The sequence below is a fragment of the Mauremys mutica genome, chromosome 3 (genome assembly GCF_020497125.1).
Source record: "Mauremys mutica isolate MM-2020 ecotype Southern chromosome 3, ASM2049712v1, whole genome shotgun sequence".
Lineage (NCBI taxonomy): Eukaryota > Metazoa > Chordata > Testudines > Geoemydidae > Mauremys > Mauremys mutica.
The window spans coordinates 149214501-149240142 of NC_059074.1; the positions used below are offsets into that span (position 1 = coordinate 149214501).

Consider the following 25642-nt stretch of genomic DNA (forward strand, 5'->3'; position numbering starts at 1 on the left):
TGCAAAACACTTAGAATGTTTCTATAATTCAATCAGGAAAATATTTAATCTGAGAAGTAATTGGTCTGAAAAGACACATAGAAATACTTGCCATTTGATACTCCAGTGGTCTCCATTGAGTGCCTAGATTTTTATAACATACATATTGTGCAAGTTGTGGGTTCTTTTTCAAAATTCCAGCCTTGTTTGATTTTAAACTAGAAATGTAATTATTTTGGTAGGCTCTGTTGTTTTTGTTCCCACATCTGTCTTTACCTTTAGAAACATAGCTAATTTAGTGCTAGTGAGAAGTTCCAGGTAGACAGCCCATGAAAAGTGAGTTGCTCTATTTTCGGAACTATTATAGATAGCATGGGCAGTTTTGGTATAACCTTGGTTACCAGTATGTACTTCAACCCTGCTCAGGATGGTGTTAAAGTCCTGCTTTGAGCAGGGGATTGGACTAGATAACCTGATGTCTCTACCAACCCTAATAGTCTATGATTCTATGAAAGTGCTTTCTCATGTAACTCCAAAATGTGCCTTTTATGGCGTTTGGTCTGAACTGAATCAGGAATATTGGACAAATCAAATCTTGTGTAGACATGTTTTTCTTCTGTACAAACATTTCCTAAAATGTTACAACGGGAGATGTGCCAGGCTTGAAAAACTGTTGCTTCAAGTGGAATAATTCAGCTTTTCATGTCTCTCATACCTGTTATCCTACAGGTTATTTATGAATGCTAGGATAAATGTTTGGAAGCCATGCTTTGAAAGCTCTTTCCCAAGTTGAAGAAAGATTGTCAAACGAGATTCTTTCCAACCCCCTGCCCCGCCTTCAGTTCTGCCAGCCCTTTGCCACTGATGACTTGTATAGGTGCCTAGCCATTTAAATGTTTGCCCCCTCCTACTCCTGTTTTTCTTCTGAAAACTCCTGGTGTATTGCTCAGAATTATTATAATGAATTTTTAGCTCTACTCTTCTTTTTTTTCTTTCTTTTTTTTTTTTCTTGCCCTAGGTCCAGCAAGACTATGAATCTCTGTTCCAAATGCTTCGCTGGTAAGTGCACTAAAAGGCTTTGTGTTTTTTCTTAGACTATCTAATTCACAGTGTTGCCATCTCTTTTGGGGTTTACGTATGGGGTTAGGTTTTTTCAGTGTGTGTGAAATCAGATTCTCCTCACTTTGATGCTTCATTTTATTTGCTCAGGTTTGTTGACACAATCTCCAATATATGTAAAGCAAGAGCCTCTTGTGTAAATATACCAATCAAACCTTCACTCAGTGAAGATAACAGAAGTCTGGAGTGCCCTTGAACTGAAGAGCTCCAGTCTTAGTGCAACTCATGTAAATTTGACATAGCTTTCAGAATGTATCAGTCTGGTTGGGAATTTTTTATTCAGTAGATCACATTTTTATGCTTGCCACTAAACACCAAAATCTTGCATAGATGAAACTATAAAAGGAAGAGGAGTGGCTATGGAAATAAGTCCTGCTGCCCATGTGTATTTAATATCCAACTTGTGCATTAAATCATTGATTGTTGACCAACAGGCTTAACCCTAAACTTTGCATCATATTTTCTTGTTGCAAACTTGGAGAATGCTGGGAACTGTTATCAACTTTTTGTCAGTCTTTCGTAATTTGCCCCATCTTACATTAACTTTCTCAGATTTTGAAATCATTATGTTGTCATTCATTATACTAATACCACTTACTTTGCCGTAATTGATGCTCTTCCATTATTCCATATCTTTAAAAAAATTCTTTTAAGGGAGCTAGAAGTAAATATTAAAAGCTGAAGCAAAGAAGTCAACATTTTTATGGTTTAGGTTCTTGGCTGAGCCCTAAAACTAAAATGTAATGACCCCTGAGCATTTTTTTTTGACCATTCATTTTGAATGCATAAATCCATGTTTGTTGGTTTGTTTTTCTAAATTTGAGCTAACAGTGTATAAAATACCCACCAGATTCCTTTTGGAATTTCTATTTAAAGTCTAGGAAGACCATAGCTTGGTGGATCATAGATCATATAAAAGTTCATATTAATTTCATAAAGGAATAAAGTGCCACAAACTTTGATATACTTGAGTACTCAGAAGCATGCAGTTCTTTGAGTGATTGCTCATGTGTATTCCACAGTAGGTGTCAATGTGTGGTGACCCTTCAGCGTCATCAACTAGTCGGCACCACTCCCTGTCCACGAGGCATGCCAAGAAGGCTAGAAAGAGGCCTTCTTCGCCGCGGTACCGGAGTAAACCTGGGACAGAGATTAGACCCATGTCAGGCAGCCCTCGATTCCCACCGGCCTCTACGCCTCCGACTCAAGTCGAGTGGAGTAGCCCAGCCCGGCCCATTCGGAGCAGGCCTCCCGGGATGTCTGGATGCCCTCCATACCAGAGGTCTTGCAGGCGGCCCAGGATTTTATATCCATGCTGATACCAGGAGCACCATCGCTGTTGGCCCCGCGCTCCAGAGGTAAGCCGCTGCTGGGATGTCTGCAGTCGCCCCCGGCTCGGTACCGATCTCGGTTGAGGGAACATTCCCGATGCCATTTGCCACCCAGCAACCATTCAGGGCAAAGTCCACATGGATCGCCCTCGATGCCCACCAGACTGTCTGGTTGGGTTCCATCTGACCGAGACTCTTGGCACCGCTCCACCTTGAGGAGCGAACACCGGGACTGAGGCAGACGATGCCAAAGGTCCTCGTCTCAGAGGGGCTATCGCAGCGAGTCACAGCACGAATGTCGACGTCATTCCTGTTCGGTGTCCCGCTCCAGGACCCCGCCACGGCACCACCTCCGCAGCCCCGGGCGTCAGTCGCGAAGCAGCTGTTACCGACGGTACTGGTCCTCCACGTCGGCATGGCTCTCGGCGCCACCGCTCCTCCTGGTTAAGGGACAGCGGCAGATTGGATGTCAGCCTGGCCTCCCTTTGTAGCCATCCATTGATGGGCCAGGCTGAACAGCTGGCTCCACCGCAGCCACAGCAGGTACAGTGGCACCGTGGCCCCCAACATAGCCCCCAGTGGAGGCTTGCTTGGTGGCCGGAGCCTCAGAAGGACCATCGTCCCCCCTCTCCAGATCTCTGAGGAAGGAGTCGGTGGGATGTACATCCTCGGCACTGTGCCCAGACACCGACCAGGTGGTGGACCCTTTGGTGCTGGTGGACACACACAGTACTGCGCCAGCCTCCTCACCGTCCCTGCATGAGGCGATTACAGCCCCTCCGTCCTGCAGGAGGACTTTAGGGCCCACCAAGAACTCTCTTAAAAAGAGTGGCATAAAGCCTCCACCTCCAAGCAGGAGAGATGGAGGAGACCTCGGACTCCCTGTTTAATGTATTGTCCTCCTTAGCACTGGGCAGGATGGCCTTTCCTCTCCACGAAGAGGTGGCAAAAATTTCAAATGCCCTGTGGCAAACCCCGGCCTCATTGGCCCCCATGTCGAAGAGAGCAGAACGCAAGTACTTTGTACCCGTCAAGGGGCATAAATTCTTATACACCCACCCTGCTTCTAACTCCCTGGTGATCGAGTTGGTCAGCCACAGAGAACGGCAGGGCCAACCAGCTCCTGCCCCGAAAAATAAAGTTACAAGGACACTGGACTCATTTGGAAGAAAAATTTGTTTTTTCTTGAGCTTCCAGTTATGGGTGGCAAACCACCAGGCTCTCCTGGGCTGGCATGAGTTCAATCTGTGGGGCTCCCTGCTCGAGTTCAATCTGCGGGGCTCCATGCCCAAGTTCAAGGACTCCCTCCATGAGCATGAGAGGAAGGAGTTCAAAGTGCTGGTGGAGGAGGGCACAGCGGCCGCCAGGGCAACCCTGAAGGGCGTCATGGCTCCTGCTCTCTGGGCTGTCCAGCGAGGCACAGACCTCCCTGCAGGACCTCCAGTTTGACGGCAAAGCTCTGTTTGTGGAACCAGTGGATACAAAACTGCATGGCTTGAAAGACTCCTGCACGGCTCTCCAGGCTCTGGGTCTCTATGTTCTGGCTCCAGCTAAACCTAAGTTCAAGCCACAGCAGACTCCCGCTCAGGTCACCTAGTCAAAATATGACACAGCTTATAAGAAGTCATGGGATTATAAGAGGTCCCCACACAGGCAGTCTTGGCCTGCCCCTCTGCCTGGGTCCTCCAAGGGCAAGCAAGCAGGGAAAAGGCGGTTTTGACAGGATGCCCGGGGGTACCCTGCCAGTTCTCATCAGGGATCTCAATCAAGCTTCCCTTCTCCAGTTGGGAGCAGGAGATGGGGCGACTCCTGGGCCTAGGAGCGTTGGAAGCGGTACTTGGGGAGTTCAAAGGCAAGGGGTACTACTCCCACTATTTCCTTATCCCGAAGGCCAGAGGGGGGCTCAGGCCCATCTTGGACCTGCGAGGCCTGAAGCAGTATATGGTGAAGCTTGTGGTGTTTAGATGCTGCTTGTATTAGAATTGGGAGCACTGGCTGTTGGGAGTCTGAAAGGACAGGAAGGAGGGGGGAGGAGTTGAAGAGGCTGAGTGAGAGTTACAGAGGGGCAGCAGCAGCCGCAGCTTGGTAAAGAGGTTTCCACTGTAAAAATAAAGTCCCGTTGAAACTTGTTAGTACCTTGCCTGGTTGATACAACAAAGCCCAAGTTCCACATGGTCTCCCTGGCCTTCATCATCCCCTCCCTGGATCCCGGAGACTGGTACACCGCCTTCGATCTGCAGGACACGTACTTCCACATTCGTATATTCGAGGGACACAGACGCTTCCTCCGTTTCACAGTGGGGCAGGAACGCTACCAATTTACAGTCCTCCTGTTTGGCCTGTCCACTGCCCCCAGGGTATTCACGAAATGTATGTCGGTGGTGGTGGCCTACCTTAGGCGCTGGGGAGTCCAGATCTTCCCCTTTCTGGATGACTGGTTGGTCAAGGGCAGCTCCTGGTCGCAGGTGCCAGATCAAGTGGTGCTCCTGTCCATGCACACCACTTTGGGCCTGTTGGTAAACAACACCAAGTCCACGTTAGTCCCAATACAACGCATAGAGTTTATCGGGGTGTTCCTGGATGCCTCATCGGCCAAAGCCTCCCTCCCACCAGACAGGTTCGAGACTCTGAGGGACTCATTGACAGGGTCACAAGGTTTCCGGTGACAACAGCTAGAGAGTGCCTCCAGCTCTTGGATCATGTGATCCGTCATGCCAGACTCAGGATGAGGCCCCTCCATCTCTGGTTGGCCTTGGAGTTCTCCCAGGCCAGGGACAGGATGGACAAAGTCCTCACGGTGCCTGAGCCAGTGATCACCTTCCTATGGTGGTGGTCCTTCCTGAGAAACGTGCTACAAGGGGTCCCGTTTAGGGGCAGGGCCCTGTCGCTGGAACTAGTGTCTGACATGTCGGAACTGGGATGGGGGGACCATGTGGAGAATGTTCAGACCCAAGGTCTGTGCTTGGCTCAGGCTCTGTTCCTCCACCTAAACGTCAAGGAGCACAGGGCAGTATGGCTGGCGTGCAAGGCCTTCCGCTCGCACGTGGAGGGCCGGGTGGTCAGGGTCCTCATGGACAACATGGCCTCAATGTTCTATATTAACAGGCAAGGCGGGGCCTGATCCTCTGCCCTCAGGCTGTGGGACTTTTGTATAGCCCAGGACATCTGCCTACAGGCCTTTCGTTTGCCAGGTGCCCGGAATGGTTGAGCAGGAACTTTTCTCAGAACAAGTGGTCTCTCCACCCAGAGGTGGTGCACAGACTTTTCCAAGTGTGGGGAACTTTGTTCGCTGTCCCCGGTTCTGCTCCTGGGGGGCTGGGATGGGGCACTATCTCCAATGCCTTCCTCCTGTCCTGGTGAAGCCAGTTTCTCTATTCCCCCCCGTTCCCGCTGATCGGCAAGGTCCTGGAAAAGATAGTCAGACAAGGCCCGGGTCCTTCTGATTGCCCCGGCATGGCCCAGGCGGCATTGGTACGGGGCCCTCCCGGGCCTGGCGGTCACCCCGCTGTGGCTGTTGCCGTCCCACCTGGACCTGCTTTCCCAGGGTCGCCACCTCCACCCCAACCTAGCAGCACTCCACCTCACAGCATGGCTGCGCAATGGTTAGGTAGAGAGGAAAGGATGTGCTCGGAAAGGGTTCAGTGCGTCCTTCTAGAAAGCAGGCGCCCCTCCACGTGCGGAGCCTAATTGGCAAAGTGGTCTCAGTTCTCCAGATGGGCAGATGAGTGGGGCATTTCCCTGGTGGCCCAGTATTCTGGACTACCTCTCCCACCTTAGAGCCCAGGGCCTAGCGCCCTCGTCAGTCAAGGTGCACCTGGCGGCCATATTGGCCTTCCACCCACCGGTGCAGGTCACATGGTATTCTCCCATGCTGTGACTGGCCGATTCCTTAAAGGGTTAGATCATCTTTTCCCATATGTTAGGCCCCCTGTCCCGCAGTGGGACCTAAACCTGGTGTTGGCCCGTCTCACGGGGCCCCTGTTTGAGCTGCTAGCCACATGCTCCTGGTCATACCTCTTGTGAAAGGTGGCCTTCCTGGTTTGATCATGTCAGCTAGGCAGGTCTCGGAACTCAGGGCCTTGACCTCTGAGCCCCCGTACATGATTTTTCATAAAGATAAGGTCCAGCTCTGCTCATACCCTTCGTTACTCCCAAAGGTGGTCTCCGCCTATCACATGGGTCAGGACATTTTCTGCTGGTCCTCTACCTCAAGCCCCATGCATCCAGTGAGGAGTGCCGCCTCCACATGCTGGATGTGAGATGGGCTCTGTCTTTCTACCTGAAGTGTACTAAGCCGTTCAGAAAGTCCTCACAATTGTTCATTGCCTCGGCCGAGCACATGAAAGGTCAGCTGATCTCCACTCAGTGGCTCTCCAACTGGATCATCTCGTGCATCCGTACTCTGGCGGGAATTCCCTCCCCCCCCCCCCACCAATTGTGAAGGCGCACTCGACTTGGACGCAGGCCTCGTTGGCTACCTTTTTGGCCCATGTCCCCATCCGGGACATTTGTAGGGCTGCTATGTGGTCTTCAGTTCACACTTTCACCTTGCATTATGCAATCATCTCCCAGCCAGGGAGGACGCTGGGTTCGGCAGGGCTGTGCTCCGTCCTGAGAATTTGTGAACTCCTTCCCACCTCCAACAGATATAGCTTGGAATCACCTACTGTGGAATACATATGAGCAATCACTCGGACAAGAAAAGAGAGTTACCTTTTCCGTAATTGGTGTTCGTCAAGATAAGTTGCTCATGTCTATTCCACATCCTGCCCTCATTCCCCTCTGTCGGAGTTGTCTGGCAAGAAGGAACTGACGGTGTGGGGAGCGCACAGCACCTCTTATACCGCATCATGGAGGCGCTACTCCAGGAGTTGCTGGGGCGCTCCCCGACGGGTACTGCTGGGGGGAACCTTCCGGCACCAGTGCCTGTGGCGAGCACGCACACCTACTGTGGAATAGACATGAACAACTCATTTCAAAGAACATCAGTTATGGAAAAGGTAACTGTCTTATTTTAGATTCCAAGTAAGTATTAGACATACAAGTATGTTTAAGTATCAAATATACACCTTTATATTTGTGAGGCAAGGGAGGTGAGGTATCTTTTATTGGGCCAACTTCTCTTGGTGGAAGGTACAGGCTTTCGAGCTACAAAGAGCTGTTCCTCAGATCTGGGGAACTGATACTCTGCTTCCTTCCTCAGACCTGCAGAAGAGCTCTGTGTAGCTTGAAAGCTTGTACCTACTACCAATAAAAGTTGATCCAATATAAGATAATACCTCACCTCCCTTGTGTGTCTCGTATCCTGGGACCAACACGGCTGCAGCAATTCTACGAACAACCTGTATATTTGATAGTTAGCTATAAACTGACAATCTTGCATATCTTGGAGTTAATAGAATACTCCAGGCTGCACAAACAGCAAATCAAGCATGGAGTGGAGCTTCTTTAAACCTTGATTTTTATTGATTTTTCTTTAAGATGTGTTTTCTTGATTTTCTTCCTGTTCTGCAAGTCTCGTTTGAAGTCCTTCCCCTTTGAATAAGTACCCTGCCTGTGCAAAGGGTTACTCACACTGAGAGTGATATTGTTCATACCTATATGTAGATACTTTAAAATGTCAAGGATCCCTTAGAGCCATTTTAGTCTCTTTTCTAAAATACACAGTGAATTTAAATTCTGTGAATTTAAAGCTACCATATCCATTAGACCGTGACAGTCTGGGATCAATGATCAGATTGCCACTAGTCATTATTGACAGAGGGAGAACTGATATTCTAGGAGTGCCAAACTTGCTTTTGCTATCTTAGGTTTCAGTTATGGCTTGTTGATAATCTTCATATGGCAGGAGTCTCCTAGTATTCATTAACAGGTGATAACTAGCATGCTTTCCTCTAATACTTTTCCTCTTTTTTTTTTTTTAAAGTGATTGACTAATTTTCTGTGGATTTTTTTAATGTAACGTTGGATTTCAGTCAGACCATTAAAATAGGAAGCCAAAGACTTATACTTTGCTTCTGTAAATTGAATCACAATAGTTATCAAGAATACCATCAAAATCTGTGGTCATAATTTAGACACCCTAAAAATGCCAAGGATTCTTCCTCTTACATTTTTGTGATAAGGTGGCAAGCTATAAACTAATGTGTTGTAGCAGATTTGTATAAGGGGGAGAATTTCAGAGTGTTATTACCTATCTTGACCCTTGTTTCCTTTCTCTTTCTTTTTAGAAAAAAGAAATCCACACAATGAAAAAGGTTAGTAACTATGTGGTTAAGTAACTTTGAATTAAAACAAAAAATGGAGGGTGGATCTCTTCTATCCCCTTCCTCTGGGGGGAAAAAATTTACACTCTGATAGAAAGTAGAATTTTAAATATAAGTTGAGAAGGGCAACATGCTAGTGAGGAAACAAAACATAGTTGCTGGGTTTGCATAGCAGTATAAATTACAGAAACAGTATCTTCCTGCCTTCCTATACCTTTTTTGCCATAATTTCAATCTTGCCAAATTATATATAATCATGATCTGATGTGATCTTTCTTTCCCTGAAACATTTGAGTATTTCATAATTAGTCTTCAGTTGTGATAAGAAATGGGATTAAATTGGCACAGACCTAGTCAGAGCAAAGGGCAATGCCCAGGAGCTGTTGTCTTTAATGCTTGTTTGGCCAAATCCTAACAACTGCTAAATGACTATGGGGATGAACATATGGGGTGATCTGGCAACTTGTTTGTTTAACCTGTGGTCAAAAAGGAAAAGTAGCATGATCATGGGCCTAGGAGCCAGGAATTTCTGATTGCTAACGTTGTCAACTTTCCCATATTCAAAATGGGGATAGTATTCCCCTACCTTTCACAGGATTTGTAAGGATTGATTAATCTTATTTGTCTAGGCAGCAGTATGCTAGGCACTTTATAGACAAATGTGAAGATAAACCCTCCCTGGTAGAAACTGAAGTATTAACCTTGAAAGGCCTGAAAGTTCACAGGACTATTCAACCTGACCACAGATCCAGAGTTTGGTATTAACAAGAATTTTTTTTTGAGAAAAATCAAACCCGTCTTACTTAAGAATTAGTAAAAATCACAGATCCTGAAATGTTCAAATGCTTTCAGCAGAGACTCTTAAAATTAATCCTGGGTCAGCAAAGTACTTTACAGTGTGCTGGTCTTCATTTTGTAATGTTGCCTAAAAGCTATCTATACCCTACTGTCTCCAGTACAGGTACAGTATGGGGAAACCTTGATGTTGAATTGTCACAGATGAAGTCACTGTAGATTGCTAACCTATAATAACTTCAGACATCTCACATATCCAAAATAGAAATGCTATATTATATTTTTTCAAATTCGAATGTAGAATGGTAAGTGAGGAAATGCAAATGAAGTAAAAATCTTAAGCGAATCCACATGTTCCATAGAGTCTCTATGGATAGAAATTTCATGCTCTAGTAAAAATATAACATTAGGAATCTATTATCGACCACCTGACCAGGACAGTAATAGTGATGATGAAATGCTAAGGGAAATTAGAGAGGCTATCAAAATTAAGAACCCAATAATAGTGGGGGATTTCAATTATCTCCATATTGACTGGGAACATTTCACTTCAGGACGAAATGCAGAGATAAAATTTCTCGATACTTTAAATGACTGCTTCATGGAGCAGCTGGTACGGGAACCCACAAGGGGAGAGGCAACTCTAGATTTAATCCTGAGTGGAGCGCAGGAGCTGGTCCAAGAGGTAACTATAGCAGGACCGCTTGGAAATAGTGACCATAATTCAATAGCATTCAACATCCCTGTGGTGGGAAGAACACAACTGCCCAACACTGTGGCATTTAATTTCAAAAGGGGGAACTATACAAAAATGAGGGGGTTAGACAAAAGTTAAAAGGTACAGTGACTAAAGTGAAATCCCTGCAAGTTGCATGGGCCCTTTTTAAAGACACCATAATAGAGGCCCAACTTCAATGTATACCCCAAATTAAGAAAAACAGTAAAAGAACTAAAAAAGAGCCACCGTGGCTTAACAACCATGTAAAAGAAGCAGTGAGAGATAAAAAGACTTCCTTTAAAAAGTGGAAGTCAAATCCTAGTGAGGCAAATAGAAAGGAGCACAAACACTGCCAACTTAAGTGAAAGAGTGTAATAAGAAAAGCCAAAGAGGAGTTTGAAGAACGGCTAGCCAAAAACTCTAAAGGTAATAACAAAATGTTTTTTAAGTACATCAGAAGCAGGAAACCTGCTAAACAACCAGTGGGGCCCCTTGATGATCAAAATACAAAAGGAGCGCTTAAAGACGATAAAGTCATTGCGGAGAAACTAAATGGATTCTTTGCTTCAGTCTTCACGGCTGAGGATGTTAGGGAGATTCCCAAACCTGAGCTGGCTTTTGTAGGTGACAAATCTGAGGAACTGTCACAGACTGAAGTGTCACTAGAGGAGGTTTTGGAATTAATTGATAAACTCAACATTAACAAGTCACCGGGACCAGATGGCATTCACCCAAGAGTTCTGAAAGAACTCAAATGTGAAGTTGCGGAACTATTAACTAAGGTTTGTAACCTGTCCTTTAAATCGGCTTCGGTACCCAATGACTGGAAGTTAGCTAATGTAACGCCAATATTTAAAAAGGGCTCTAGGGGTGATCCCGGCAATTACAGATCGGTAAGTCTAACGTCGGTACCGGGCAAATTAGTTGAAACAATAGTAAAGAATAAAATTGTCAGACACATAGATAAACATAAACTCTTGAGCAATAGTCAACATGGTTTCTGTAAAGGGAAATCATGTCTTACTAATCTATTAGAATTCTTTGAAGGGGTCAACAAACATGTGGACAAGGGAGATCCGGTGGACATAGTGTACTTGGATTTCCAGAAAGCCTTTGACAAGGTCCCTCACCAAAGGCTCTTACGTAAATTAAGCTGTCATGGGATAAAAGGGAAGGTCCTTTCATGGATTGAGAACTGGTTAAAGGACAGGGAACAAAGGGTAGGAATTAATGGTAAATTCTCAGAATGGAGAGGTGTAACTAGTGGTGTTCCCCAAGGGTCAGTCCTCGGACCAATCCTATTCAATTTATTCATAAATGATCTGGAGAAAGGGGTAAACAGTGAGGTGGCCAAGTTTGCAGATGATACTAAACTTCTCAAGATAGTTAAGACCAAAGCAGATTGTGAAGAACTTCAAAAAGATCTCACAAAACTAAGTGATTGGGCAACAAAATGGCAAATGAAATTTAATGTGGATAAATGTTAAGTAATGCACATTGGAAAAAATAACCCCAACTATACATACAACATGATGGGGGCTAACTTAGCTGCAACGAGTCAGGAAAAAGATCTTGGCGTCATCGTGGATAGTTCTCTGAAGATGTCCACGCAGTGTGCAGAGGCGGTCAAAAAAGCAAATAGGATGTTAGGAATCATTAAAAAGGGGATAGAGAATAAGACTGAGAATATATTATTGCCCTTATATAAATCCATGGTACGCCCACATCTCGAATACTGTGTACAGATGTGGTCTCCTCACCTCAAAAAAGATATTCTAGCACTAGAAAAGGTTCAGAAAAGGGCAAGTAAAATGATTAGGGGTTTAGAGAGGGTCCCATACGAGGAAAGATTAAAGAGGCTAGGACTCTTCAGCTTGGAAAAGAGAAGACTAAGGGGGGACATGATAGAGGTATATAAAATCATGAGTGATGTTGAGAAAGTGGATAAGGAAAAATTATTTACTTATTCCCATAATACAAGAACTAGGGGTCACCAAATGAAATTAATAGGCAGCAGGTTTAAAACAAATAAAAGGAAGTTCTTCTTCACGCAGCGCACAGTCAACTTGTGGAACTCCTTACCTGAGGAGGTTGTGAAGGCTAGGACTATAACAATGTTTAAAAGGGGACTGGATAAATTCATGGTGGCTAAATCCATAAATGGCTATTAGCCAGGATGGGTAAGAATGGTGTCCCTAGCCTCTGTTCGTCAGAGGATGGAGATGGATAGCAGGAGAGAGATCACTTGATCATTGCCTGTTAGATTCACTCCCTCTGGGGCACCTGGCATTGGCCACTGTCGGTAGACAGATACTGGGCTAGATGGACCTTTGGTCTGACCCGGTACGGCCTCTCTTATGTTCTTATGATAGGTAGACTAGGTACTTCACCGACACCACATTCTACACCATTATGACAACCTGTCCTGTCAATTTGGCAAATTGTTAGTGCTCAGTGCCTGAATTACTAGACACTCAGTCAGATTTTCAAAAGCATCTAGCATTGGCCCTGCTCTGCTTCCATTGAAGTCTATGAGACTCTTACTATAGACTTCACTGGGAGCAGGGTTAGGCCAATGCTGATTGTTTATGAAAACTCACCCTTAAATTGTAGGGCCTTTCAGGCAGGGACTGTTTTCCTATATGTTTATATAGCACCTGGCATAACAAAGTCTCAATTCTGAGACTCTGAGCACTACTGTGGAACAAATAAACTCCTCAGTAACACCAAATATTTGTGTACTCCTTCCTTAAATAATTATATAAATATATTTCACGTTTAGTCCATATGCTCTCAGACTAGAGGAAGGTAGTTGTTATGGAGCAGACAGGAAAGGAAAAGGAATGCAGGTAATGGTTGCAGTTTGCCCAAGGGCTAATGTATGAAATTAAAGGTAAGTGCCACAGTACAAGATGATATGGTGGAAAGATGCACAGAGATCACTAGAAGTAGAACAGAATAATTTTAGAACATCAGCAGGGGTAAAATATTTCTAACAAAACTCTTCAAGGGGCTTCGTAGTGCTTCTCAATGAGGCTATAATTGAAGGTATGTACGAGGGAACTAGACCCAAGGTATCTTCCATCTCTAACTTCTGATTTAAACCATGCTACAAGATTTCCACATTTACCTGAACCACTATATCAGCATAATTCGATTGAAGAATACACTTCTTTCTCTGAGCTGTGCTACAACATATTATGTATATGTGATGAGTTCTCTAAAATTATCAGAAATGACAAGCCCTGAATGTCTTGATTCCTGGTTCACTGTCATTTATTGCTTGAAATAGTCTGTGCGTGTGCTCATGTGCTACCATCTTGACAAATAAAATCCTGTTGAATTATAATCCGAATCTACAATAGAGTAGAAATCATTATTGCTGACCACCAAACTGGCAATATGTTTCAATACATATGCAGTGGCTATATGTCAGACTATAAAGTTTTGTTACTCGAACACAGTATTGATTTTTATTTTCCCTTGAGTTTGAGGGACGCATATAACAAGAAAAGAGGGCTAAAATAAATGGCACTGCATTCTCTAAAGTGGGTTCACATATACAACATACCAACGTTCTGCCTTGGTTTTCATGTTTTAATGTAGATATAGAAAACTATAAAAGCCATTTCAGTGGCAAATCTTTATTCCCCAGAATTCTTCTGCATCCCAGATTGTGCAGAATTGTTACATTCATTTCTATGCACTTTAACCCTGCCACTTCCACTGAGGAGGCCCGCTGCTGTAGCAGATTTTTAAGGGGTAGACATGACTTGTTTAGAAACTCATTAAATGAGAGGAAGAGTTACTCTTCAGTAAAACCAGAAATTATCCTTTCATCTGTCTCCCTGAGTGATTTTCCTGGATTTACAATGGTAGCGCCACTCTGCTTGTTCTAGGCTGCAAGAGGCTGGAATCAAAGTAGGGTTCTTCATGGCCATAAAGCGACCACAGGGATGACCTGACAAACACTCATTGGGGGTGCATTTCCATGTCGATTTTTGGTGTCAGTAAACTGCAGAGCAGACCTTCGATCAGTCTTTTGGCCTGCAGTGTGTAAAATAATTCCAACAAAAATACATGCATCTTGCAGACTGCTGTTTCATATCCTGTAATCTGTGCTCTGTAGTATTGCACAATAAATGGAGAACAATGTATGTACTTTGTTCCTCCCTTTGCCCCTGAAGGAAACTTCTGTTTCTAAACGAAATATAAAAAAATCCCATGTGCTTGCATTGTCTAGGTGCTTACCCTCTCTACTGATGTGGAGCTTCATGTTTTAGTGCTCTGATGTTGGAAGAGCAGCAAGAAATATCTACAGCTTAAAAACTACATTGTCTCTGTCTGTATGCAGACATCTTTTTTTGGAGGGCTGCAGTATGGTGTCTGTGTTAGTCTCTAATATAAGCTGACATCTCCATTTGTATTGGTCCATTAGGCTGGATCTTTGATTGTGGTGGGTTCCCACTGTATTCATGTCTGTCTTAGTGTTTGTAGCATACAGAATGTTTACTGCAAGACTGTTAAAGCAAATTCACTTGACTGGCATTTGAGACTCGGGCAGTATTTTTGTGTTCCAGTCCATTTTGTATTACACATTCAAACTGATAAGCATTCTTTTGAATATTGTGTAGCCAATTACACTGCCCATTATGGTAACTCTAATGTAGGCAGCCAGGAAATACCCATCTACAGGGTACTGAAGCATCATAGATATTTATTTAGCATATCTTCATTTGGTACAGTCCTCCCCAGTTGCAGGTTAAAGCTTTGTGTTTTTAATGCAAAGAGAGAGAAGAATGCCACAGTCCTTGTAAACACTCAGAGAATCCAAGTGTATATCAAACTTACTAAGGAGGAGAATCATGATTGTGAAAAAGTATTTAGCTTCCATTTAATTAAGGATTTTATTGGAATTTGGTTTATTGACGCTCTTAATTTGCATTGTCTCCCCTCAATTCCTTTTTCCTTTTACCTTGCTCGTTGGCCCTTATTTTGCACCATTGCAGAGGCTTCAGTCTTGCTGAAGTGTGACAACCCAGGTGATAGCATTGCCTGGTTCATTAAAGCAGGCTAATATTTGTGGTCATGTGGGAAGCACTTACTACTCTTCTAAATGCAACTTGATTAGTAAATCATAAGCAAACAAGACAAAAGATAAAGTCCTAATGTTTTGGAGGAGAAATACTAATGATTAGGAAATCAGTTCATCCAAGTATAGTTGCATTCCTAATTTAATTTAGCTCTGGTTGATGAGGCAACCCGTGACAAATTATGCTGTAGAAGAATCCCCCTACGTGTAACCGGTAATCAGTATGTGCAGGGTATAGGATGGGAAGGAGGGGAGTATGCAGCAGTTTTTGAGGGGTGAATACAATATTTTGGGTTACTCAATGAGGTGAATATAATGTACACCTCTTTCAAAGGTGGATCCTGCCCTCTTCTCTATAGCCATGGCGCAGAAGTATTACTACAGGGTTCTATACCCTTGTAGCAGAATTAGCATAGTACTGGTGTGAGGTAGGAATTGGGGATCCCATTTTTGGGATGTGTACTCCCTGTATGCCAAAAGCCTCGCTTAATGAGGGCTCCCCATATACAGGTGTGCAACAAAGATTTTGGGAGCGTGGCTGGTGGCTCAGCCACTGGGCTGATCTGCAAGTTACCTTCTGCTCTCTTTCTCCCTTCCCCCTCATGTCACCCCTTTCTTTCCCCCAACAAAGTATTAGGGGGTGTATAAGCATTGTGGGAGGCCATCGCCACAGAGTGGATCCACTGCTGCACTGTAATTGGTGGGAGGAAGGAGAATTCTTTATGAAGCCTGGCACTCAAGCTGTGCATGGGCCCAGGACAATTCACATCTTCCTATCTGGATGTCCTCAGCATCAGGAAGATGGCATTTAATCTAGTCACATTAAGTGTTTATTCACAAAACAAAGGCTAGAAACACAACACTCATACAATGGAAACTTAAATTTTATAGCAATTGACGGGTAAGCCTCCAATGCATTCAAGAACATTTCCTACAGGCCAGTAGATTTAGGCTGTCCCGAATGGGGTTAATGTTGGCTTCTCATGAAGATATTAAACCTCTTTGTGACAGGAATGTTAATGCTCTCATGCAAGGTATGAGAGTCCTTTTGTTAGGGCAGTGGTCCCCAACCTTTTTCAGACGACGAGCCATGGAGGACTGTGGTGGCGGACGAGCATCCGCCGATATGCCACCAACAAGCGACAACGTCAGTAGGCATTGCCGTCAAGCAGCGTCATCCAGAGGCGTCGCTGCCGAAAACCGGTGGCATTTCAGCAGCGATGCCTCTGAATGCCGCTGCTTGTTGGCGGCATTTCGGTGGATGCTTGTCTGCCGGTCAGTATGCGGGCGCACTTAGACGCCCCGGTGTGCGCCATGGCGCCCACGGGCACCGCATTGGGGACCCCTGTGTTAGAGGAACGACAAAAGCTACCTGTTTAAGAGGCCGTGATGAGTTCCGTTACACTTGAGATCCAGTACTGCTTCAATGCTTTTTCATAAGTCCTGTTTAAGGAGACATGGAACTAAGATCACAAAAGATGATTGGAATGATTTTTAGCTGTTGTGACTTTGACAGCCTGGTAGTTTGAGGCTCATTTATGTAAACCATTACAAATTGCACTTTACTGTTAACTAGAAGTGTGACCTGTGCTGGCTGCCTGAAAAGACTGCAATGTCTTTTTTTTAATTTTAATTCATTTTTTTATCTGAACAATTTTATTGCTTCGTATTTTCCGTGCCTATTGTTATCTCAAGGGCTGGCTAATCCCACTAACTCTGACTGTGGAGCGGAGCACCCCTTTTGCCTTTGTGTTTGTTTAATTTTTGTACAAAGAGCTGTTATTTTATTTTGTCTTGTGCCTTTTGTTGTCTGTAGTGAAGACGCCATTTCCTCCTATTCCATAAATATATTGTTCATCTAACTTCTAGCTCATTAACCTCTCCATGCTGCCTGCTGAAACACCAACTCTAATTTAGTCCCTTGCGTTCTGGTTCCCAGGTGATTTAAAAAATGTTTAGAAGTATGACTTAATTGCATTGATGTTTGCGCATTGTCAGCATGAAAGCAAAGATGAGTTACATATTTAGACAGTGCGACCTGCAGGTTTAATTCATTAAGCCTTCTTGCTTGTAACTCCATTGTCTTTTACATGTGTGCATAAGGTGGGGGGAAGGAATCTCTGCTATTCATATTTAGCAATTTGGGTGAGTTATGGAAAAGCCTGTGCTCTGTTTTGTGTATTTGCTCATTTGGAAACCTTGTGTAGCTTATAGAGACACTAGTGATTTGTTCCCTAGCCTCCCTGTGGAGTTTGTTCCATATTACAATCTAATTCCACGTCCGTGTCGCGCACTCCTGAGCCATTAATTTGTACATTTTGATGCAGTTTGTTTCATCGTGTTTTTTGTAATCCAAACTGAATGTAACGAGCTGTGTGCTTTGGGGACCCAGTCTTGCCTTGCCAATTAGAACAAGTGGTTACTGAGAGAGAGTATGTTTTAAATAAAACATGGCACCTCTGAGTGGGACGAGGCAGCCTTTGGGGAATAAAAGAAAGTGTTTAAGTGTGAAAAGAAAGAGGTCAGTTTCTGAGCACATTTTTCAACCATTCAATTCATTCCTTTAAGATACGTGATACAAATTCATGTTTTGTCACTAGGATAGAATTTAGTTTGTCATTGGAGAAAGCTGTTGTTCAGAACTGTGTGTTGAGTATTTAGAAATACAACGGGATATCTGTCTGGTTTACTGCATGTTTTCTAGGATCTGAGCCACCAATGTTGTGTGGAAAATTATGCAGGGCACAAGCAGCTAAACTTCCTCTTTTCCCTTGCTCCTCCAGGTCAGGGTCTGCATTAGGACAAAAATTGGTACCAAGTGGAAAAGGGGCTAGCTGGACAGGTGTTTTGCAAGACTATTCGGAAATCTAGGGACAAAAAGTGCTAAATAAGGTGTTTTTTGTTTTTTTTTAAACTACATGCTAGATGTACCTGTTATCATCTTTGTTCCAGTAACTACTGTTAAAGCTAATGAATTACCACTTAGTTCACCTGCAGGGAGTCTAGTTTCATTTTGGGGGGAAAAAAAATGAAATGAGCATATTAATAAAATTGCAGGTTTCTCTTTAGTTGGTTGACAGTCCACAAGTCCAGTCCATAAGGAAATCCTCATTGCCATTCCATTACTTAAGGTAACCCACAAAAAGCGGTTTTGTGCCCTTCAATATTATACTTCCATCAGATGCAAAAACTATCAGCAGTTCTGCCTGCCTTTGTTTTTGCAGTGATTGAACTCCTGCTGAACACAACAAAACATGGAGGTTAGCTCTGCTTTGCCTTCCTTCTCTTCCCCTAGATTACATCTGCTTTTACACCTTAGGTATGGAAGGAAATCAGACTCTTTACTGCCTCTAACTAAGGACACTAAGAGAAATTAGGTGAGTAGTCATCGTGATAGACACAGACAACATTTCAGCAGCCATTACGTATACAAGCAAGGAGAGACCACAAGCAAAACTTTCCTCAGGGAAAACCTTTTAGCTCAGTGGTTTAAAAAAAAAATGGTTATTGAAAGCTAGACATCTACCAAGAAGGCTGAATCATGGGCCAGAGGGGCTCAGCAGAATTGGGTACCTGGACAAATGTGATCAGGTTATAGAACCTTATGTAAGTGGTAGATGGCCAATAACTAGAGCCTCCAGAAATTCTTTGTTTTGTTCTTAGGGAATTTTGTCTTATTTTGTTTTTTTCCATTTTATCCATGGAGGGAGGAGGGTGTTGGGTCCTGCCTCTGAGGGAATGGCAGACCTTGGGGGCTGTGTTTGCAGAGCAAGCACACCTCACATTCAGCCTGCAGTGGCAACTCCTGTCCTGCTGGGCTGGGCCCAGCTCCCTGGAACGGGTGCTGTGACCCATGGGGTCACTGCAACACTCACTCAAATTGTCCCCCTCTCCTCCGTGACAGAGAGACAGCTGGGCCAAAGCTGAGTGGTGCTGCAGCACTGCAACCACATGTGCTAGATCGCAACACCCATAGCAGGAAGCTAGGCCCAGCCCTGTGGGGCAGGAGCCACTGTTGTGTGGTGAATTTTATGTTTTCCATTTTAGTTCATGTTTTGTATTTTCAAAAAACATGGGGGTCTACTAATAACTCATCCATGTTTGGCTGAGGGGAAGGATGGTGTCATGTTTAGGGTACTAGCCTGAAACTGGGGAGTTCCGGGTTCAATTCCTTGCTCTGCCACAGGACTTCCGAGACTCCCTAGGTAAGTCATTTAGTCTTTTCTGTGCCTCAGTTGCCCATATGTAAAATGTGGGTAATAGCACCTCCCTAACTCACAGGGGTATTGGGAGGGTAAATACATCAAAGATTGAGAGGCACTCAAATATTACGGTAATGGAGCCATATAAATACCTAACAGAGGTCTGCCTCTGCATTCTGGGGAAAAAAAAATACATCTTGTGGTACAAGAAGCAGGCTTATGGAGGAATACAGCCAATGCAGCAGGTATCGGTTTGTAGTCAAATGACCTTTCACTCTACTATGTGTCACCTCCAAAAGTTAGGCCTCTACTGGGTTGTCAGTTCACAATTACTAGATTAAACTGCTCAAATCTAGGAATAGCAGCTTTATCCTTTAGCTCTACATACACAGATCACTGCCACTTGAGCTGTGGGACGCTCTTATGTTCTCTCAAAACTAGTCACCAGAGGGCAAACTACTCAAACGCATTAGCCATTACAGTTAGATACAATTAGTAACTTTGTTTAATTACAACCTGTTTTTTCAAAGGTAGCCTATGTATAGGTTTACAAGGAGACTTAATTAGGTGAAAAGAAGAAGGAATAAATAACTAGCAGTTTCTGAGCTCGAATGGTACAAGTCAGCATTTCCAATCAGGTTAACCTTTTAAAAGTATCTGTAATTCAAAAGTCAGATCTTCAGACCTTCAAATTCAAAGTTGATCTATTCTCAAACATTGCAAAAAATTTCCCCTTAGATTTCAGAGAAAAGTTGACAATGTTGCAGCAACATCGTTTTAATAGGCAGAGCAACATGGGGACTACAAAGTTTCTTAATGGTATCTGGCTGCAACCGTAGCTATGTAGAGACTAGTCTCTAAGGGAAACCAGGACTTCCTATGCTAGAGTTGTTTCAGCCTCCAGGATTGTGAGAGAGGCCATGTTGGAAGAAATGTATATAGCAAGAACCTAGCACTGTAGCTATTGCATATTATATATTGGAGTTTTTCTTTGCAGAAAGCATAGGATGTTGGTCAAACTTGCTTCCAACTTAAATCCTTGAGCATACAAGAACCCTGTTCTTCATGGATGATTGTGTGTGTGTGTGTATGTAATACAAATGGCCAGGCAGATCACTTGCATGGTGTGCTATTAGGACAACTGTTTTGTTCTTGAAAGCCTTTGAAATGTGTGTAACTTCAAAAAAACCATTAGCTATGATCCATAGGAGCCATGGTCTGTCACTTAAATTCTATAGAAGGCATTTTAGGTAAATCTTGCCTCTTTGCCCACTAATTTTGGGTATCAAATTTGAGATGTTAGGCCCTGATTTTTTCAGTGTACTTAGCATTACATAGAAGCAGCAAAGAATCCTGTGGCACCTTATAGACTAACAGACGTTTTGTAGCATGAGCTTTTGTGGGTGAATACCCACTTCTTCGGATGCAAGTCGGATGACTTGCATCCGAAGAAGTGGGTATTCACCCACGAAAGCTCATGCTACAAAACGTCTGTTAGTCTATAAGGTGCCACAGGATTCTTTGCTGCTTCTACAGAACCAGACTAACACGGCTACCCCTCTGATACTTAGCATTACATAGTGCTTTATATGTTAAAGCAGTGGTTCTCAACCAGGGGTGCACGTACTCATCGGGGTACACAGATGTCTTCCAGGGGATACATCAATCCTTATAGATATTTGCTTAGTTTTACAACAGGCTACGTAAAAAGCACTAGCGAAGTAGGTACAAACTAAAATTTCATACAGATAATGACTTGTTTATACTGCTTTATATGCTATACACTGAAATGTAAGTACAATATTTATATTCCAATTGATTTATTTTTTAATTATATGGTAAAAATGAGAAAGTAAGCAATTTTTCAGTAATAGTATGCTTTGACACTTCCGTATTTTTATGTCTGATTTTGTAAGCAAGTAATGTTTAAGTGACGTGAAACTTGGGGCACGCAAGACAAATCAGACTCCTGAAAGGGGTACAGTGGTATGGAGATGTTGAGAGACACTGTGTTAAAGCTCCCATAGACTTCAGTTGTATCTGAATGTTTAGCATTTCTGCAAATCAGGATCCATATGTCTTAAATGTAGCCCTCAGAAAATGAGGAACACACAAGTAGTGGCTACCTATGAAAATTCTGGTGTAAGTGACTTGACCAACATCATCTAGGAATTGTGTGGCGGCAGGCAGGGATAGAATCCAATTCTTCCTGCCTCATTCACTACACGCTTTCCAGCTTCAGTTATAAATTAAATGAACAGTTGTGAAGACAACAGCTTCATTTCATTCTGATTTCATTCCTGGAGCACCATGTATCTTTTGTCCTGAATAAGGCAGAGGTCCTTTTGAAAAATTAATTTGTTACACTCTAATTATCATCGTATATAGTATGAGCTCAGTACAGGGCCAAATTATAAAGTTTGTGTAGGCAACATCAGTTCTGGCACTTCCTAACTTTTGAATGCTTAACTGTAATATTCTTTTATGAGGTGTTTTTTTGTAATAATTTCTGATGTTTTTCAAAGTTAACAGAACCCAATACCTATAAATTGTCATGTGGAACCACCAATATTAACCCCAAGCATTCAAAAATCACGAGTCAGGCCTCAAATTATGAGAGTTTAAAAAAATCATTTTTTTTTCTTTGTATTCAGGTTCCTTAGCTGTTAGGGTGTACGCAGGTTACATTTTCAGTCTTTTCTCCATAAGTGAGCTATCAGTTGTCTAAATAAAAGCTGAGCTTCTATTATTATCGCTTGACTCCAGGAGCTTGGAGCTTTAAGAAAAACACTAAATAGCAGAATTTGTGACAAAATCATGGAAGTTAATAACATGGAACTATATAGACCTCCAAAGTGGTCATCAGCAAGGTTGGAGTTGAAATCTCAAAATCCAAGACATGAATGCTTGAGCAAATGAATGCTTGGCGTTGGTGATAGTAGGTTGTCTCTGTGGATAAGCTACTAGAAAGGAATGAGACACATTTTGCCAGAGGTTTTACAGCTATTTGCTGAGAGTAGAGGAATACTGAAATATGGGAATTCTGGGTTCAATTCCATGTTCTGGAGGGCAATGTGCTTTAGTGGTTATAGACACTTCTGACCTGTTTTTCATAGAATATCAGAATTGGAAGGGACCTCAGGAGATCTAGTCCAACCCCCTGCTCAAAGCAGGACCAATCCCCAGACAGTTCTGACCCCTCACAGTCTGTCCCCATCAGCTTCTATCACTGTCCTCTTGGCTCCTCTCCTCTCTACATTCCAGTCAGACTTTCTGGGTGCCAGGGACAGCACTGAGAGCACTCTTATTGTTTCTTTGTACTTTCCTGTTGGTCTGCCTGTATCCATCTGTTGTCATTTATCTTATACTTATTGTAAGCTCTCTTGGGCTGGGATAATCTTTTGTTCTGTGTTTGTACTGCACCTAGTATAATGGGGTCCTAGTCTATGACTATGGCTCCTAGGCACTACCTGAATACAAATAATAAATAACACAGGAGAGAGTAAAAAGAACAGGAGTACTTGTGGCACCTTAGAGACTAACACATTTATTTCAGCATAAGCTTTCGTGGGCTACAGCTCACTTCTTCGGATGCATAGAATGGAACACACTGACAGGAGATATTTATACATACTGTCTGTGTGTTCCATTCTATGCATCCGAAGAAGTGAGCTGTAGCCCACAAAAGCTTATGCTGAAATAAATTTGTTAGTCTCTAAGGTGCCACAAGTACTCCTGTTGTTTTTGCGGATACAGACTAACATGGCTGCTACTCTGAAACAGGAGAGAGAGTGTCTCCCTACTGTCAGTTCTGGTGCCCAGTGGCACATTAACTCTCAATACGCCGGAGGAGCAATTGCAGAAGTCCTGCTCAGCCCTGAATAGTCCTGGACCATACTCTGTTGGAGTAGAGCATGCTTAGTGTAGTTGGTGTGGATCTCTGTCAGGATGGAGCCGTCTCTGTAGAGAAGGAATCTTCAGATAATCTTGCTGCCAAACTATAACAAGTTTCTAGTGAGCATTTGCAAACAGCAATTTTCAGAGGCTTGAAACTCAGCCAAACTTCAAGATTTCACAGGGAGAGCAAAAGACACTTCTCTGAACCTGGGGTGACTTTCCCTGTCACAGGACGATTCGCTCTTCCAAAGTATGGAGACACGCTATAGCTTCTCCATGATACAGCTGCAATAATTTAATATTCACAAAATATATCTTTCCCTAACTCGTTTCTCTGAAATAGCTCAACCAGTTTAACTGAAACTTTTCCCAAAAATTCAGCTTGGCGCAGACACATGGCATGGAAAACTTCAGCCTGAACCATTAAAGTTTGGTGAAGTCTCAGCAACTGAAAACATGGTCTTATAATGGAAAGTGGTAGGCAATTTAAATATGGATTGCACTGCCACTTTTGGCTGTAAATAATAAAGTATTCAGTACTGCAAAGTAGGCTAGGCATTTCAATCATATGTCAGAGGGAGGAAACATAAGAGATGACATACTGGGTTGGACCAACCATGGTTCATCTTGCCCAGCATCATGTCTCCATACCAGAGCTTCAGGGGGAGTGTACAGAACAGAGCAATTAGAGTGCTCCATCCTGTCTTCTGGTAGTTAGGAGGAACTGACACTTGATATTTGCAAATCACCATACATGTTTTTGGTGCTTTATAGCAGCAAAATTGTACTTTTGAATAAGTTCATGTAAAATTACTCACTTGTATTAGACATGTTTGTATTTATCTTATTTTTGCTAATCAGTCATTCATTTGTGTTTAACATTCCCTGTCTTTTGCCATGGTTTAGGGAACTGCATTTCACATTTATTGAATGTCACTGATTAAAGCATACTTTTTTGAGTTCTTTAGATGGAATCAATCAAGTCTGCAGGAGACTGGTATGTCAACAAACTGTGCTGCCCATTACTCCTGAGGAAATTCTTCCCCACGGCACAGTGCAGAATTTTGTAGAAATTAACTTGTGTGCAGAATTTCCTTTTTCCCCACAGAAATGGGCTGCAGTGCTGCTGGCTGCCCCTAGGGGCCACTGGACCTGGCAGAGCCCAATTTGCAAATAAAGGACAAGGGTGGGGGGCGGGGGAGGGAGCTGGAGGGTTCCCAGAAGCTGAAGTTTCCAGGATGCCCTAAAGGAAGGAGGCAGCAGTGCTCAGGAAACTCCATGCAAGCCCAGGACCCTGCATCAGGCTTTCTCTCCCTCTGGATCCCTGGGCTCTGGGGGGTAGAGGTTGTGTGTGTCTGGGCTGGGTTGGGGCCTGTAGCTGGCCTGTAGAGGGTACAAGTGTCTGGGCTGGGGGCCCACAACTGGCCTCTGGGGGAAGGAGGGGTGAGTGTCTGGCCCTCTGGCTGGGCTCTGTGGGGGAAGGGTAGAGAAACAGGAGCTGGGTTGTCATAGGAGTTTCTTTAACTCTCTACTCATGGGGTAATTTTTGTGTGTCTGTATTGTTACAGACATACTTGCTGACAAGTATTTTGAAATAAATTACTAAAATAATTGAAACTGGTGTGATTATAGTGTGTTGTTTTGACAAATAAAATTTGCAGAATTTTGTAGAATTTTAAAATATTATGCACAGAATTTTTAATTTTTTGCACAGAAAGCCCCCAGGAGTAGCCCATGTTGTAGTTAAGAGCACAGGATTGGGAATCTGGATTTCTGGGTTCTGTGCCATTTTTGTCATTGATTTGGTGTGTGTGGGGTGGGAGTGGGGGGGCTTTGTCCAAGTACCTTAACATCTGTCCCTCAGTTTCCCAATGTGTATTATCCATGCCTTTGAATAATAACTCCCTTCATATTGGGTAGACTGGTTTACTACAATGTACTCTACTTGAGGTTACATCTTAAATCTATTCAGAAATTGGGCCTGGCATAAAATGTAACTCTTTACAGGATATATCTCTCAGCATGTTACATTTGTTCTCAGTGCTCTTCCCTAAAAGCACTAGGTGGATTTTTTTTTCCCATCAGGGTTTGATATTGAACTCTAAAGTCCTGGATGGCCTGAGACCTACCTAAGAGACCAACTTTCTTCTTGTGGCATAGTGCCCCAGTTTTGGTCAACAAGGTGCTTGAGTTGAAACCCTCCTTGGTATAAATGAGGTGGCTGGTGGTAAAGTCTTCTGTTA

At 43.5% G+C, this 25642-nt stretch overlaps 1 protein-coding gene across 2 annotated transcripts in view; it reads left to right on the forward strand.

Annotated features, from left to right (window-relative positions):
• Positions 1 to 25642, forward strand: part of ZFAND3 (zinc finger AN1-type containing 3) — a 257521-nt gene that overhangs the window by 66993 nt on the left and 164886 nt on the right. For both annotated transcript variants that reach the window (XM_045009923.1, XM_045009924.1), the window contains exons 2-3: positions 998 to 1038; positions 8660 to 8686. In XM_045009923.1, the coding sequence (XP_044865858.1) occupies positions 998 to 1038; positions 8660 to 8686 (68 nt within the window). The remainder of the gene's footprint in view (positions 1 to 997; positions 1039 to 8659; positions 8687 to 25642) is intronic.